This window comes from Malassezia vespertilionis, chromosome 1 (genome assembly GCF_029542925.1).
Source record: "Malassezia vespertilionis chromosome 1, complete sequence".
NCBI lineage: Eukaryota > Fungi > Basidiomycota > Malasseziomycetes > Malasseziales > Malasseziaceae > Malassezia > Malassezia vespertilionis.
The window spans coordinates 830,085-843,583 of record NC_079247.1 but is presented as its reverse complement, the minus strand read 5'-3'; the positions used below and the strand labels follow the sequence as shown (position 1 = coordinate 843,583).

At 54.4% G+C, this 13,499-nt stretch overlaps 9 protein-coding genes across 9 annotated transcripts; 4 read left to right on the top strand and 5 right to left on the bottom strand.

The window, feature by feature from the left end:
- Positions 1-64: 64 nt before the first annotated feature.
- MVES1_000484 (uncharacterized protein) lies at positions 65-457 on the bottom strand (the record flags this gene model as incomplete). Its single annotated transcript, XM_056205344.1, has 1 exon — positions 65-457. One exon carries the CDS (start codon positions 455-457, stop codon positions 65-67), a length of 393 nt encoding a protein of 130 aa, XP_056061319.1.
- Positions 458-1,038: 581 nt separating this feature from the next.
- On the top strand, positions 1,039-1,684 carry MVES1_000483 (uncharacterized protein; the record flags this gene model as incomplete). Its single annotated transcript, XM_056205343.1, has 3 exons — positions 1,039-1,068; positions 1,291-1,416; positions 1,454-1,684. 3 exons carry the CDS (start codon positions 1,039-1,041, stop codon positions 1,682-1,684), a joined length of 387 nt encoding a protein of 128 aa, XP_056061318.1.
- A 159-nt stretch (positions 1,685-1,843) lies between these two features.
- On the top strand, positions 1,844-4,934 carry MVES1_000482 (alcohol dehydrogenase (NADP(+)); the record flags this gene model as incomplete). The annotated part of the gene is made up of 11 exons (XM_056205342.1): positions 1,844-1,915; positions 1,953-2,035; positions 2,068-2,126; positions 2,162-2,208; positions 2,254-2,269; positions 2,300-3,047; positions 3,169-3,288; positions 3,398-3,506; positions 3,659-3,674; positions 3,789-3,813; positions 4,205-4,934. 11 exons carry the CDS (start codon positions 1,844-1,846, stop codon positions 4,932-4,934), a joined length of 2,025 nt encoding a protein of 674 aa, XP_056061317.1.
- Positions 4,935-4,957: 23 nt separating this feature from the next.
- On the bottom strand, positions 4,958-6,006 carry UNG1 (uracil-DNA glycosylase; the record flags this gene model as incomplete). The annotated part of the gene is made up of 2 exons (XM_056205341.1): positions 4,958-5,341; positions 5,368-6,006. 2 exons carry the CDS (start codon positions 6,004-6,006, stop codon positions 4,958-4,960), a joined length of 1,023 nt encoding a protein of 340 aa, XP_056061316.1.
- A 116-nt stretch (positions 6,007-6,122) lies between these two features.
- Positions 6,123-6,821, top strand: YUH1 (ubiquitinyl hydrolase 1; the record flags this gene model as incomplete). Its single annotated transcript, XM_056205340.1, has 1 exon — positions 6,123-6,821. The coding sequence occupies one exon, from the start codon at positions 6,123-6,125 to the stop codon at positions 6,819-6,821; it is 699 nt and encodes a 232-aa protein (XP_056061315.1).
- A 2-nt stretch (positions 6,822-6,823) lies between these two features.
- Positions 6,824-8,366, bottom strand: MVES1_000479 (uncharacterized protein; the record flags this gene model as incomplete). Its single annotated transcript, XM_056205339.1, has 2 exons — positions 6,824-6,834; positions 6,887-8,366. 2 exons carry the CDS (start codon positions 8,364-8,366, stop codon positions 6,824-6,826), a joined length of 1,491 nt encoding a protein of 496 aa, XP_056061314.1.
- A 100-nt stretch (positions 8,367-8,466) lies between these two features.
- Positions 8,467-9,154, top strand: TMA20 (translation machinery-associated protein 20; the record flags this gene model as incomplete). The annotated part of the gene is made up of 4 exons (XM_056205338.1): positions 8,467-8,654; positions 8,683-8,780; positions 8,814-9,086; positions 9,114-9,154. The coding sequence occupies 4 exons, from the start codon at positions 8,467-8,469 to the stop codon at positions 9,152-9,154; spliced, it is 600 nt and encodes a 199-aa protein (XP_056061313.1).
- A 13-nt stretch (positions 9,155-9,167) lies between these two features.
- MVES1_000477 (prolyl oligopeptidase) lies at positions 9,168-11,501 on the bottom strand (the record flags this gene model as incomplete). The annotated part of the gene is made up of 1 exon (XM_056205337.1): positions 9,168-11,501. One exon carries the CDS (start codon positions 11,499-11,501, stop codon positions 9,168-9,170), a length of 2,334 nt encoding a protein of 777 aa, XP_056061312.1.
- Positions 11,502-11,624: 123 nt separating this feature from the next.
- MVES1_000476 (uncharacterized protein) lies at positions 11,625-13,475 on the bottom strand (the record flags this gene model as incomplete). The annotated part of the gene is made up of 1 exon (XM_056205336.1): positions 11,625-13,475. One exon carries the CDS (start codon positions 13,473-13,475, stop codon positions 11,625-11,627), a length of 1,851 nt encoding a protein of 616 aa, XP_056061311.1.
- Positions 13,476-13,499: the final 24 nt, after the last annotated feature.

Sequence of the window (13,499 nt, the reverse complement as noted above, 5' to 3'; positions counted from 1 at the left end):
GTAGGTGTGTGTATTTCTAAATTGTTGGCGTCAGGGTATATGGCTATGAACGAATGGCGCCTTTTCAAGCAGCGTCGCGTTTCCGTTTCTTCTTTGACTTTTCTCCTTCAGTTTCAATGTTGTAATATTTCAGCTTCATTTTCTTTGCCTTTTTCACATCAGACCGTGCTTCTGAAAATTGGTTTGCCTTGTCTTGGCTGTCCTTCTGGCGTTTACTTTCCACGCCTTCCTTCTTCTTTTCTTTTGGCAGCTCTTTAGCATCAATTACTTTCTTGTCTCTTGTCTCCTTCTCTTTCATCTTTTCTCTCTTCTTTTCGCCCTTCTTCTTCTCCTTCGTCGCCTTGCTCCTCTTCTTGTCGGCTCTATTTTCTTCTGTCAAGACAATGTCATTAGACTCATCCCCAGTCTCAATAAGCGCCTTATCCCCAACAATGCCTCCACGAACAAAACTGCTCATTAACACCCGTCTTGCATGTTCTTGTTTAGCCATCGTACTGAGCGACCGGCGCGAGATTGGGGTAGTCGCTTTGGGGGCCGCTTTTTTACCGATTGCAAGCGCCTTTGCGCCAGCCTGTATATTAGCAATTCTGATGTAGCAAGACGTACGGCAAACACGTCATCCCACCATTCCACTGCACGGTCACGATTCTGGCCAACGCCGCCCAAGTTGCGCTTCTGCGCAATCACAATTGGCCTCTTCAAGCCGCGGCCTTCGTTATCCAAAGACAAACCATGGCCACGCCACCCTTGTTTCGTAAGGTATTTTTGTGAATCCAAAGGCATGTTCAACTACAAGTGGTACGGAGCCGATATTGCATGGTTCCTGCCACGAACAATAAATGGACAAATCGGGCAAATTCCGCGTGCGCGCAGATCAATTTGGAAATTCCATTGGCATTTTTTCCCGGGACGAGTTGTCAACAGATACGTAGGATGAGGGGGTCGATCATGCAGCGCGCACCATATATGCTTGACACGCGTTTGACACGCTGGGTAACACGACCTGCAAATACCTATACTCATTGTTCTCCATCATTGATGTTCTCACGCGTTGGATTATTACGGCCGGTATGCCAACCGCGTCGCACATTCCTCAATTTGGGCGGTATTCTTGGAGGCAATACTAGCGTGAAGAAATACGAAGAGACAGTTGAGCTACCGTACGTATTTTGGCAAACTAACTGTAGCTTTTCAGCTAAAGAAATGTACTCTGTGGTATCGGACGTCAATTCGTATTCACAATTTGTACCCTTCTGCACGAACTCTAAAGTAACCGGCCTTACGGCACAGCCAATGCCCGAAAACATCAAGAGCGGAGCTACTCGTACTGTTGATGCAGAGCTCGCTATTGGATTCGCTACGTTTCATGAGAGCTACATGAGCGAAGTGAGTATGCATCCCGACGATTGGGTCTCTGTATGTATACAAGTACTCTGCGTACTGACAATATCAGGCGCGCGCCAAGCAGTCATCATTGTTCAAACAGCTAAGCACGACGTGGCATTTTCATACCATCACACCCGAAGGCACTGCGCCACGCACAAAGGTTAAATTTGAACTTCAATTTGAATTTGCTAACCCTTTTTATGCCACGCTGACTGGCCAAATCTTTGAGAAACTCTCGGCAAGCATGATCGAAGCGTTCCGAAAGCGGGCGGAGGCAGTGTACGGCCACCGCACTTAGTCGTTAAGCCGTAAGAAAAGTGTAACTTGTACATAAGCATTTTCCGTAGCGCGCGCGCCTATGCGACTTTGTGCCCACGTTTGTCCGTGTGGAGGTACCCGGAGAAAGACGGGCACAGAGGGTCGTACGACATCTACATTATCATAAACTACCCACACCATGCCCAAGGGATACGCTATTAAGGACGTGAAGAACTGGACAGATTTCCAGGTGATTGACTTTGATTTGAAGGTGCGTTTTGCACTTGCACGGCGCTGACTTCGGGTAGAAACCTGCAGATGACGACATTGACATCGCCATTACCCACTGTGGTATCTGTGGTTCCGACCTTCATACCGTTTCCGGTGGATGGTACGTTGCAAGCGTGCAAACTAAGACGACAGGGGCGCTCTCAAGGTGCCTGCTTGCATTCCTGGCCACGAAATTGTGGGAAACGTGACCAGTGCGTAGACCCGAGCGAAAGCCTCTGACAAGCAGACGTCGGTAAGGGAGTGAAGGACATCAAAGTCGGTGATCGAGTTGGTGTAGGTGCGCAGGTCGGTTCTTGTATGAATTGTCACCCATGCAAGCATGAAAACGAAAATTGTACGTCAAAAATCATGACTCACACGACAGACTGTATCGGCGATGGCGAAGGGTACATGGTCGACACGTACAACTCCATCTGGCCAGATGGTAGCATTGCACAGGGCGGCTACTCTACCAACATCCGCACCCCTGAGCAGTTTGTATTCCCCATCCCTGATGGCATGAAGTCGGAGCACGCGGCGCCGATGTTGTGTGCTGGCTTGACGCTTTACAGTCCCTTGCGCCGCAACAATGTAGGCCCTGGAAAGCGCGTTGGTATTGTGGGTATTGGTGGTCTCGGCCACTTTGGTGTGATGTTTGCCAAGGCGATGGATGCTGAGGTCATTGCCATCTCTCACTCCGCCAGCAAAAAAGAGGATGCTCTGAAGATGGGTGCTTCCCAGTTCATCGCAACTAAGGAAGACCCCAACTGGTTTGAGCGTTTCAAGAACAAGCCGTTCGACCTGATTGTCAATACGGCCTCCTCTGCTGCCGTCGACATTCCCGCCATGATCTCTGCGCTCAAGGTGGATGGCAGTATCATCTCGGTTGGTATGCCTGAAGACCTGATCCAGCTGCGTGTGCAGAACCTTGCAATGCGCTGTTCTTCCATCGGTAGCAGTCACATTGGCAGCAAGGTCGAGGCGATGGAGATGTTGAAGCTCGCGAATGAAAAGAACGTCGTGCCTTGGATCGAGCTTATCGACATGAAGGACTGTTCGAAGGCTATTGAGCGCGTGTCGAAGGGCGATATCCGATACCGCTTCGTGCTCAAACAAGATCTTGAGAAGCCCGAGTAAATGCGCCGTAGCTGCATCGCATCGTAGAAGCACCGTGCGCTTACTAATAGACCGAGCGCCGACACGTCCCGTATGCTCGGCCGAGAGTTATTGAAACCGTGAACCTCTTCGCAACAGCACGTTGTCGACGCTTATTATGTCTGCGTTCCGTGCCTCTACAGTTGCGTTCCGTGCCATGCGCCCCAGCGCTCCGGCGCGTTTGCTGAAGCCCGAGTTTCAGCCGCATTTTGCCGATGTGTATGTATTGGAGCAACGGCAATGCTGACAGTACAGTTCTCCCAGCTACATGTCCAAGTGCGTATCCAGCGCGCCGAACGGCATTAAGGACATACTAACACATGTACAGATGGATTCCTTCGCTTATCTTTTGGGGAGCAACCGGCGGTGTCTTTGTCACACTAGCTCTTAGCGGTGTCCCCAAGTTCGATGTGGATGTTCTTGAGAAGACACCTTTGGTATGTTATTCTTCTATCCGCGCAAGTGCATCAGATACTGACCAATGCACCGCTCTGGTCTGAATGTGCGACTCGCTGTGTTGCAACTTATTGTTTGCTATGTGTGACTCTGCTCTCTTACATTCGACCTTTTGTTATTTTTTTGTGCACAGGCATGGTTTTACAAGGGTATGTTGCATTTACACGTCGATGCTAACAGATAGACAACATTCCTGATTCTGACAAGCCCTTTTAACGAATAGGCGACAGTTGCCAATAGCTATATTGAACTGTACTCTTCAGCCTATCGGCTCCGCATTCGCGACAAGTCATTTTCTGTCAGGCCACGCCCGACTACGTGTTCACTAACGATTGCGCCATAGTTCCTTGTGTGCTAGCCGCAATACCAAACGACGCTAGGGCATTTCTGCCAAACACACGGGGTATTTTGCGGGTTTTCGACCGTGCTTACGAAAGCAGAAATACGCTGCAAGTCATTGGCGAGGCAATCTGAGCTGAAACGCTGCAACGTCTTTTGACTTTTTGCACGGCGCAACGAGGCGTGTCAAAATTGCTATCACCGCTCGGAGCTGCCCATCCCTTCTACGCCGCGGTTACCTTGTACGGCTCCGCGGCTCGGGTTCTCGCCTCTACTTTCCTTTACAAATGCACATACATTCGCCTGATAACGCCGTACGCCAAACTTCTACATCCGCAAGTCGCACCATGCCATTTTCTCGCGCTGTTCCCGACTCGCTCTTGGACCGCAATGCGTCCTGGTCGCAAGATTTTGTTTCCTCACAGCCAGATTTAGCGGATGCACTTAGTGAGGGCCAGCATCCAAAGGTGTTTTGGATCGGTTGCAGTGATTCTCGTGTGCCGGAGAGTGTGGTGTGCAACGCACGACCTGGAGAGCTATTTGTGCTGCGCAATGTTGCGAACCAATTTCACATTCATGACGATAGTGCCGTGAGTGCGCTGACCTTTGCTGTCCAGGCATTGGGAGTTGAGCACATTATCGTGGTCGGCCATACCAGCTGCGGCGGTGTCGGTGCTGCTGTGAAACAAGTTCTGCGCGAACAGGAGGATGAGTATATGGGCCCGCAAGAGTCAAGCGCACTCACACGTCACCTCAATCCTCTCATGGATCTTGCGCGTTATTTACGTGTACGTGTACGAGAGCGACACCAGCTCGGACAGCAAGAGTTGTATGAGCGCCTGGTGCGTATGCTTACTGAGGCGAGTGTGCGCAAGCAGATCCAGAATATTGTTGAGCACCCTGTGATTCGCGACAACTGGAACCAGAAGGTATCGCCGTTGAACGACAAGGTGAACCCGCGTGTCACCATTCATGGATGGATCCAAAAAGTAGGTAGCAGCCAACTGTTGGAGCTCGACGCTACAGTACGACCCCCTCCATTGGAGGGCGAAGAGCCAGAGCATGTGTAGTCCCGTAGAATGTGTATCGTATGCTACAATTGGTCCCAATGGATTCCGCCGCCCGGCCCAAAGCGCGACGGATCTTGGAGCCAGTCGTTCGCCTTGCGGAAATGTCCGTTGCCCATGAATCCACGGTGTGCACTCAGCGGCGAAGGATGAGCGGAGCGCAATAGCAAGATGTTGGGCGTTTTCTCAGTGATTCCCGCTTCCGCTAGTGTTCGCGCGGCCGGCAGGCCCCACGCGAGGAACACGACATTTTTTTGTGGTTTCGCGTCCTTGCCTGCAAGCATGGAAGCAAGCGGACCAGCAGTAGCACCTTTCGCCCTTGTCGCCTGGACGATCGATTTTAAGATACTGCGTGTAAATGGCTCCCAGCCGCGATTATGGTGCGAGCCCGCACTTCCCGCATTCACAGTCTGCATAAGTCGCGCGCAACACGTACCAAGCATGCATTCAAAAGCAATACACCCTGCTTTGCCCAGCCATCGAGACACCCGTGCTTTGGCGGCACAAACTCGGGATACTCGGCGCGCAGTTCCTTGTAAATGTTTTGTAGACTCGCAGGCACGGCCTTGCCCTTTGGCACAGAGAACGAGTGCCCACAAGCCTGCCCAGGCTGGTGGTATGGATCCTGCCCCACAATCACCACTTTGACCTCCTCCAGCGGCGTGGTGCGTGACCAGCTATGTATCAAGTGCGGCGGTGGGTAAATCGTCTTCCCCCCACGCTTCTCCGCATCGAGGAACTGCTTTAGTTTCAAAAACGTCGGCTCGCGCATCGCGGGCTCGAGACGGTCGAACCAAGCCTTGTTCATCGTTGCGCGCTCCAATGCTAGCGGATCCTCTGGCGTGCCCACATACGGTAGCGTGTACACTTCCGGGACCTCGGTTGTTTCTACGCGCGACTCTACCTTGCGCTCGCGCTGAGAGCTCGCGGGACTCGATCCGAGATCCGATTCTGCCTCTTGCACGGCAAGCAGCAGATCCTCTGTCGGTGCGTCGAACTCGTCAAAGTCGTCCTTCCCATTGATAGGGTGCACATCCTCTGTTCTTGCGCGTTTGGCCGGCGGCTGTGTGGACATCCTTGCGCCTTGCACTGCACACGCGCGGAGTTGAGAAGTCACTGGCCAGTATCGCATAAGACACGACGCGTCGCGCAATGAGCACGTGGCAGTGGCCCTAGCGTTTCTCTCTTACCATGGCCACATCGTGGGTACCGCTCGAAGCAAATCCCGGCCTGTTCAGCGAATGGAGCAACGAGCTGGGCTTGGATACTTCCAAGTATGCTTTCCATGACATTTTTGGGCTCGACCCAGAATTGCTGGCAATGGTCCCACAGCCTACCAACGCCGTCCTATTTCTGTTCCCACTTTCGCCGGCGATCGAAGCGCGGCGCAAAACAGAAGATGCCGTGCCGCACACGTCCCAAGATGATGTCCTGTGGTTTCCGCAGACTATCGGGAATGCATGCGGCACAATCGGTCTTTTGCATGCGATCGCGAATTCAAACGCTGCGAGCGCTGTTGCATCCAACTCGGCGCTTGCGCAGCTACTTGGCGACGCGAAGAAGCTCGCACCGGCAGAGCGTACTACACTGCTGGCACAGAGCAAGGCACTGCAGAGTGTCCACGCAGCGACTGCGCAGCAAGGCCAGACACATGCACCCGAGCCTGTCGACGATGTCGATCTGCACTTTGTCGCGTTTGTGCGCGGCGCGGATGGCCAGCTTCTCGAACTCGATGGACGTCGTACGGGGCCTGTCGTGCGCGATGTGCGCGTGCCAGCTCAAGAAGACTTGCTTGCCAAGACGGCCGAGTTTGTCCAGAGCTACTATATGCGCGCCGATCCGGAGCAGGTGCAGTACAACTTGATAGCGCTTGCGCCGAACGATTTATAGTTTCAAAAGAACGCTACTTAGCTTTTCCGCCTCGTTGGTCGTTGCGGTCGTTGCACGTGCGATACGTTGGACAGCATGAACCAAGCACGGCTCGTGCTCAAAGAGAGGCGCGGCACTCTCCTTGGTGCCAGTGCGCAACGCCGCTTGGGCTTCAGAAGCACGCGCTATTGAATACGCAAGCCATTCTCTGCATTGCATGTTAGGCCCGTCAGGGACAGCAGCAGTGCGCGGCTCGGGCAATGCGCTGAGCAGTGCATCGTGGCGTGGCCACAAACGTGCAAACCAACTGCGCTGCTTTGGGGGCAAAGAGTGCAATACATGCAGCGTTTCGGCAATGTACACGCCGAGCACAGACAGCTTCTCCTGCGCCCATATCCGCTCGAGGTGTGCGCCTGCAGCATCACCGCCACAGTGCGTCTCCTCCTGTGCAATGCGTAGTGCTGCAAACTGCGCGGCTAAGGCAGAGCGCAAACCCGACTCTTGGAATCCATGCTCGCCTTTGCTCTCTTGGATACACACGCGTGAGAGCTGGAGCAAGGCTTCGACACTGCATCGCGCATCCAATGCCGTCTTGGCATGAAACGATTGCGTACTCAGCGCCGCATCAACCAAGCCCTGCCCCGTGTGCCCAATGCACGAGTTTAGACCGCGATCAAGCCATTCACGGCTTTGAGCAAAGCGTCCGAGCCTGCTTTCCACGGTGCTCAGCTTGAACGCCATGGCTATTTGGAACACGTTGCCGTGCGGTGCATCGCGATACGCCTCATACAATTTCTCATAAGACAGGCCTGCAAGAGAAAGCGATTTCGGAGTGCTCATCTGTGTACGCACATCGGCAAGCCAGAGCTCTAATGCGACGCCCGTGGCGTCGAGCGTTTTGTCGTGGCTGCTTTGGAAATCAGGGACAGAGATCCCACGCGACTCGGCAACATCAAGCGCCGTGGTGAGAAACCTCTCGGTAAGGGAGAGGCCTTGGTAAGTGGACAAGTCGAGCATTTGCGTATTGCGCAAGCCGCGCGATGCGCGTCCAAATATGTGAGATGGCGCCACGCCGCTGCCCCACTTTTCCGCTATCCAAGCGCTGCGCATGATATGCCTACCAAATATCCCCATACGTGGATCGGTTCCATATGGAGTGTTGAGGTGCGCGACCACGTCGTCGATGTCCCAACCGTACGGGTCCGTGCGGTGGTCGTCGATCGGCAATGCCTTCCCATCGTCACGCATTGGGAAATACTCGACGTACTGGTGGGCACCTTCCCAGGACCCTACCGTGATAATACAGACGACCATTGTTGCGCTGATCAATATGCGCGCAATCCGCGAGAGGATCGAGAAGAACTCAACGACGGGACCGGACAGGAGTCGCATCGCATAGCTGCCTTTGCTGATCCTTGGGCGCACAGAATAGTGGCGCAGTCCTACATGCTGTACACTACGCAATATGCGCACCGCACCGGGCTGCACACCGGGCAGCGCACAGAGCCGCAAGCCAGGCCGCAAGCCAGGCCACAAGCCAAGCCGCAAGCCAAAGAGAGGACGCATGGGCCAGTGGGTCGAAGGTACGGGCACTTGGAGCAAAGTGGAGGCAAATGCACGTGCTTGGATTTCCGCGCGCAAGCACGCTTGGCTTGGTGTTCGCAGTATGTCGCTCTTTAAGAAGCTGGATGTAAAGGCCGATTTGGGCACGCCGTCTGCGCTCAAGTCGTCTATGCAGCGCGGAATACGCACTAAGATCTTGGAACAATACGAGGATACATTCGGCGCCGACGATGGCGCACTCCTGGAAAAGATCTGGCCTAAAAAAGAGCCCATCATGGTCGCTAAATTCAAGTGCGTTGCGCTCTCATGCTGACTATAGGCGCGAACATGTGCAGATAGTGTTGCTCAAAGGCACACCGCTATTTTTCCAGCACTATGACGGCCCATATTTGCCTTCATTGCCACTTTTGCACCAGTGTACGTAGTGTCGTCCGACGCCGCTCACCCCAGATCCGATGCTGCTGCCGTCGATCCAAGTCGACCGCGGAGCGATCAAGTTTTTACTTTCGGGTGCCAATGTCATGTCGCCGGGCCTGACCTCCGCCGGCGGCCGTCTCCCGGACCCATCTAAAGGCGAAAAGCCGTTGAAAAAAGGCGACGCCGTAGGGATCCAATGCCAAGGCAAGGACCACCAAGTGGCCGTTGGCGTGATGCAGCTTGATTCCGAGGAGATCCGTCTGCAAGGCAAGGGTATTGCTGTAGACAACGTACATTACATCGGCGGTACGTACGCGTGCAAGCTAACAGCAGACGATCTTTGGGCTATCTGCAGTTCGGGCGGTCTACAGTAGGCGATATACCCTATTACAACGCAGAGGTCGGATGCAGCTGAAGTCCCAGCATGTATGCAGCAATTGCATATTCTGTCGTTAGTGTACAGGAATACATACTTTCACTCGCTTCTGCAATGCGCTTCTGCGTACTCTTCCCGGCGCCGTGCCCGGCGTCTATCTCGACGCGAAGCAAGAGCGGATTCGGATTGTCTTTCAGTTGGTACTGCATCTCTGCTGCAAGCTTGAACGAATGCGCAGGTACGACCCTGTCATCGTGGTCTGCACACGCGAGCACGACTGTTGGATACACCTTGTCTCCCTTGACATTGTGCAATGGCGAGTAGGCATAGTTGTAGTCAAACGCAGCAGCATCTTCCTGTGGGTTTCCATAGTCGGCACACCATGCCTTCCCAATCGTCCAGAGTGGAAACTTGAGCATGTCGTGCACGCCGACATCGGCGATTGCAGCACCGATTCCGTGCTCGTCCGTGCATTGGTTCACCACCGCGGCAGTGCCCAAACCGCCGTTGCTTCCGCCCGTGACAATGATCTTGCCTTTGGCCGCATAGTTATTTTCGTGCAGCCATTTGGTGCCCGCGAGAATATCGTCAAAAACGTTCTGCTTCTGGAGCAAGGACCCAGCTTCGTGCCACTTGTCTCCGTATTCGCCGCCGCCACGGGCGTTGACAAACGCAAGTACGCCGCGATAAGAAGCGACCCATGTCATCATCGATGGCGAGAAGACGGGTGTGATGGGGATGTTGAAGCCCCCGTAGAAGTAGACCAGCGCGGGCGCTGTGCCATCCAGCGGCAAGTCGCGCGAATAGGTAAGAAACATGGGAATCCTAGTACCGTCCTTGCTCTGGAAAAAGACTTGCCTGCTCACAAAGTTTTCGGGGCGGATTCCAGCGACATGGGTGGTGCTGTACACCTTCACAGATGCTGGCGGTGTCGCAACCTGCGCGTTTTCTTCGCTCTCCCAGGATATGCGCTCTATCATGCCAGGGTTTGCAAACGACATGGTCGAGACAAACGACTCGCTGTCCTCCCTCCTGCCCGTGACTTGGCTAATGGTTCCGACCAGGTCCGGGAGAAGCTGCATGATGCGCTTGCCCGAGTCGAGATCAAAAAGCCAAAGCTCGTCCTTGACATCGCGGGAGAGCGTGACAAGCAACTTGTTCTGGGCGACCACTTTGGCCGAGGTAAGGATCGCGTCCTTGTCTTCGGGCACCAGGTCCACAAACTTGTCGACGCCGCCGCCCAAGTCCGTGACATGCTCGACTGCCTGTGCAGCATCCGGATCAATATCGGCATACACAATACGGTAGTTCGGCGCATCCTTGTTGGTAAGGAAATAGAAGCGGTTAGCATTGTTGGTGATGTAGCCAAGCATGTGCTTGAATTCCGTTGTGACGGGAATCCAGCGCATGTCGGAGCGGATCCCTTGGTCCAAACTGGCCATGTAGTACCGATGTTTGGTATCCGTGTCCTTAGAGTTCTCGAGCAGGAGCCACTTTCCATCATCGCTCACCTCAGTGTGCCACATGGAGCTCGGCAGCTTCTTGTCTTTGCTTACAATCAGCGTGTCTTGCGATTGCGGCTGTCCGAGGTAGTGGTAAAAAAGCTGAGCGTCCTGGTTCGCGTCCGTCTCGGTGCCTTTGTCAGCCTGTGATACCGCGGGAAACTGCTGGTAGAATACGCCTTTGTTGTCGTGTGTCCAAGTGACCCCGGAAAATTTAATATTCTCCAGCACGTCTGGCAAACGATCTCCGCCGCCTTCAGTTCCGTCGTTGCTGACGAGCGGAGCATCGGTGCGGCGCACATACACCTTGAACCAGTCCGAGCCGCTCACAGAGACACCGTACGCAAAGTACTCGCCCGATTCGGAAAAGGCCATGGATGTGAGCGCCACTGTGCCGTCGTCGGACAAGACGTTGGTGTTGAAAAACACTTGGCCCGCGCGCTGTTTCTCGTCTTTTTGCGCGGCATTGATCTCGTCCAGGGTCGCGCAATAAATTTCGCTCTGGGGCGCCAAGCCAGAATTGTACGAGTAGTAAAAGCGGCCGTCGCCCTTCTTAGACGGCGCCGAAGCACGCGCAAAGTCCCAGTTTTGCTCGATCCGTTCGCGCAGTATGTCCTTGTCCGTACACAAATCCAAGAATGACTTGGTGTACGCTTCTTGGGCCTGGGCCCATTCAGCTGTCTCTTTGCTCTGCGACGACGGCGTCTCGAGCCAGTCGTATGGCTCAGGGACGGTAACAGAGCTGTGCGCTTTGCTGTTGTACTCGGTTTTGGCATCCGAGCGACGCGCAGCAGGGTACGGATGTGCCTGCGGCGTCCAGTGGTGGCTACGTGTACTAGTCATTCTTACACTGCGCAATTCACGTAAGATGCTTGCCGTGCTTCTCCACGAACGCATGCGATGGCAAGCAAGCAGCGCCGCGGATTGCACGCACGTGCCATGTGGAGAAAACGTGCTGCTACGTTGCTATGCATAGCCTGCGCCAGAGCGTTGCTTGGAGCGCTTGTTGCCTTTAAAGTGCTTTTTTGAGGAGTCCTTTAGCGTCTGCGGTACCCCTTCAATATTCTCTGACGCGCGTCCCGGCGGGGCGGTCGCACGACGGCCATTGATGGTAACACCAGGCGCGGGGCCCGTACCGAAGAAGACGTTGTCCAAGGAATTCGTCTTGGAGGCCGGCGCAGTGACGGGCAATCGGCGTGGATCAGCGGGTTCTGTAGGTTGTGCACGAGGCTTGTTCTCCGACAAGCAGGAAAGTGTATTCTCGCGCTGCTCTTCATTAAAAGCGTCCGCATCAACGCCAGGGGGCGGATGAGCGAAAAGAAGCCGCGCACTGTTGTAGTCTTTGAGGACATAGCGCGCTGCACGCGACTCGTCGGGATTTCCTTGGCCCTGGCGCACAAACCCGCGTGCGACTGCGTATGCCGAGAGAAGTTCCAAGCCGGTAGGCTGTCCTTTGCCGCCCTCTTCTTCGGAAAGTACAGGAATATGTATATTGTACGTCTTCTCCAAGATCTGTTTCGGAATACGCTGTGCAACCAGCTCGGCAGGTGCGGTATATTCGCGCATTTGGTCGATGGGCAAGATACCGTCGCACACAAGATCGGCGGGCGACGTTGAGAATTGCGGGAAGACGAGACCGGGGCAGTCGCACAAGATGGTAGTTGGACTCAAGTGGATTGTCTGAAAATGCTTGGTTTTCCCGGGCGTGGAGCTGACCGAGACCTTCTTTTCGCCGAGCAACGCATTGATCGTCGAGGATTTACCGACATTTGGGTAGCCGACCAATCCCACGGTCAGCTTTTCGGGTGTGTCTCCGTCCCGTTCAAACAGCGCCAAAGACGGCGCCATTTTGATAAACAGCTCTTCCAGCTCCAGGACATTGAGGATGCGCGCAGGATCGGCTACGTCCCCGTCAGTGTGCGAGCGATAGCGCAATTCTTCTTCTGCCTGCGCGTCTTCGTTGCCCGCTGCTGCTGCAAATTGGGTTTCTCGCTGCTGCTTCGCCAGCTGCCGTGCAGTTTCGTCCGCGGCGCTGAAAAAAGCAAAATTGACTCTATTCTCCTGAAAATAGCGTGACCAAGTGCGGCGCTGCTCCTGGGTAAGCAAGTCTGCCTTGTTAATGAGAAGCAGCGTGTTGCGTGGCCCTTGGTAGTTGTCTCTTTCTTCCGGCGGCACCGACGCCATGTCCGGCAGGTTGGCTGGAATGTTGCGCACATACTTTTCCAAATCCTCGCAGCGGAATCGTATCGGGTTGCGAGCGTCAACGATCTGCACAAGCAGCTGGCTGCGCTCAATGACACGCCACAGTTGCCGCCATACTTCGATATTGCGCTCAAATGGCGTGAGCACCAGTCCAAAACCGTCCTGCAACTCGGCAAGTCCGCGGCGCCATTCCAGGAACGAATCCTTCTCTGCACGCTCGAGCTGTGCAGGCGTCGTATTGGAAGACCACACAGGACGGCGCGGCACCCTGAGCCGTTCTCGGTTCTTGGCATGCGTATCCAATACACTGGCTTCTTGCTGTGCAGTCAAAAGGTATGGATTGTGCCGGGTGCGTGACTCGCTCGGAACATCAACCACCTTCACATTATTGCGTCGCTCTGCGGTGAAGTCCGCATCCGCGAGCGACGCCGTGTTCAGAAACTCTTCCAAATCGCCTTGGTGCGTCACCGATTGCAGGCGTGTATATTTTGGCTGTCCCACGTGCGTATCTGTAGTATGGAACTCAGAAGAATGCTGCATACGCGCCTCTTTTGCGCGACGATTGAAGATTGCATGGCCAAGGCCAACGCGATTCTTCGATTGCGGCAATGGCATGGCGCAAAGTGGCAAACGCTGTGG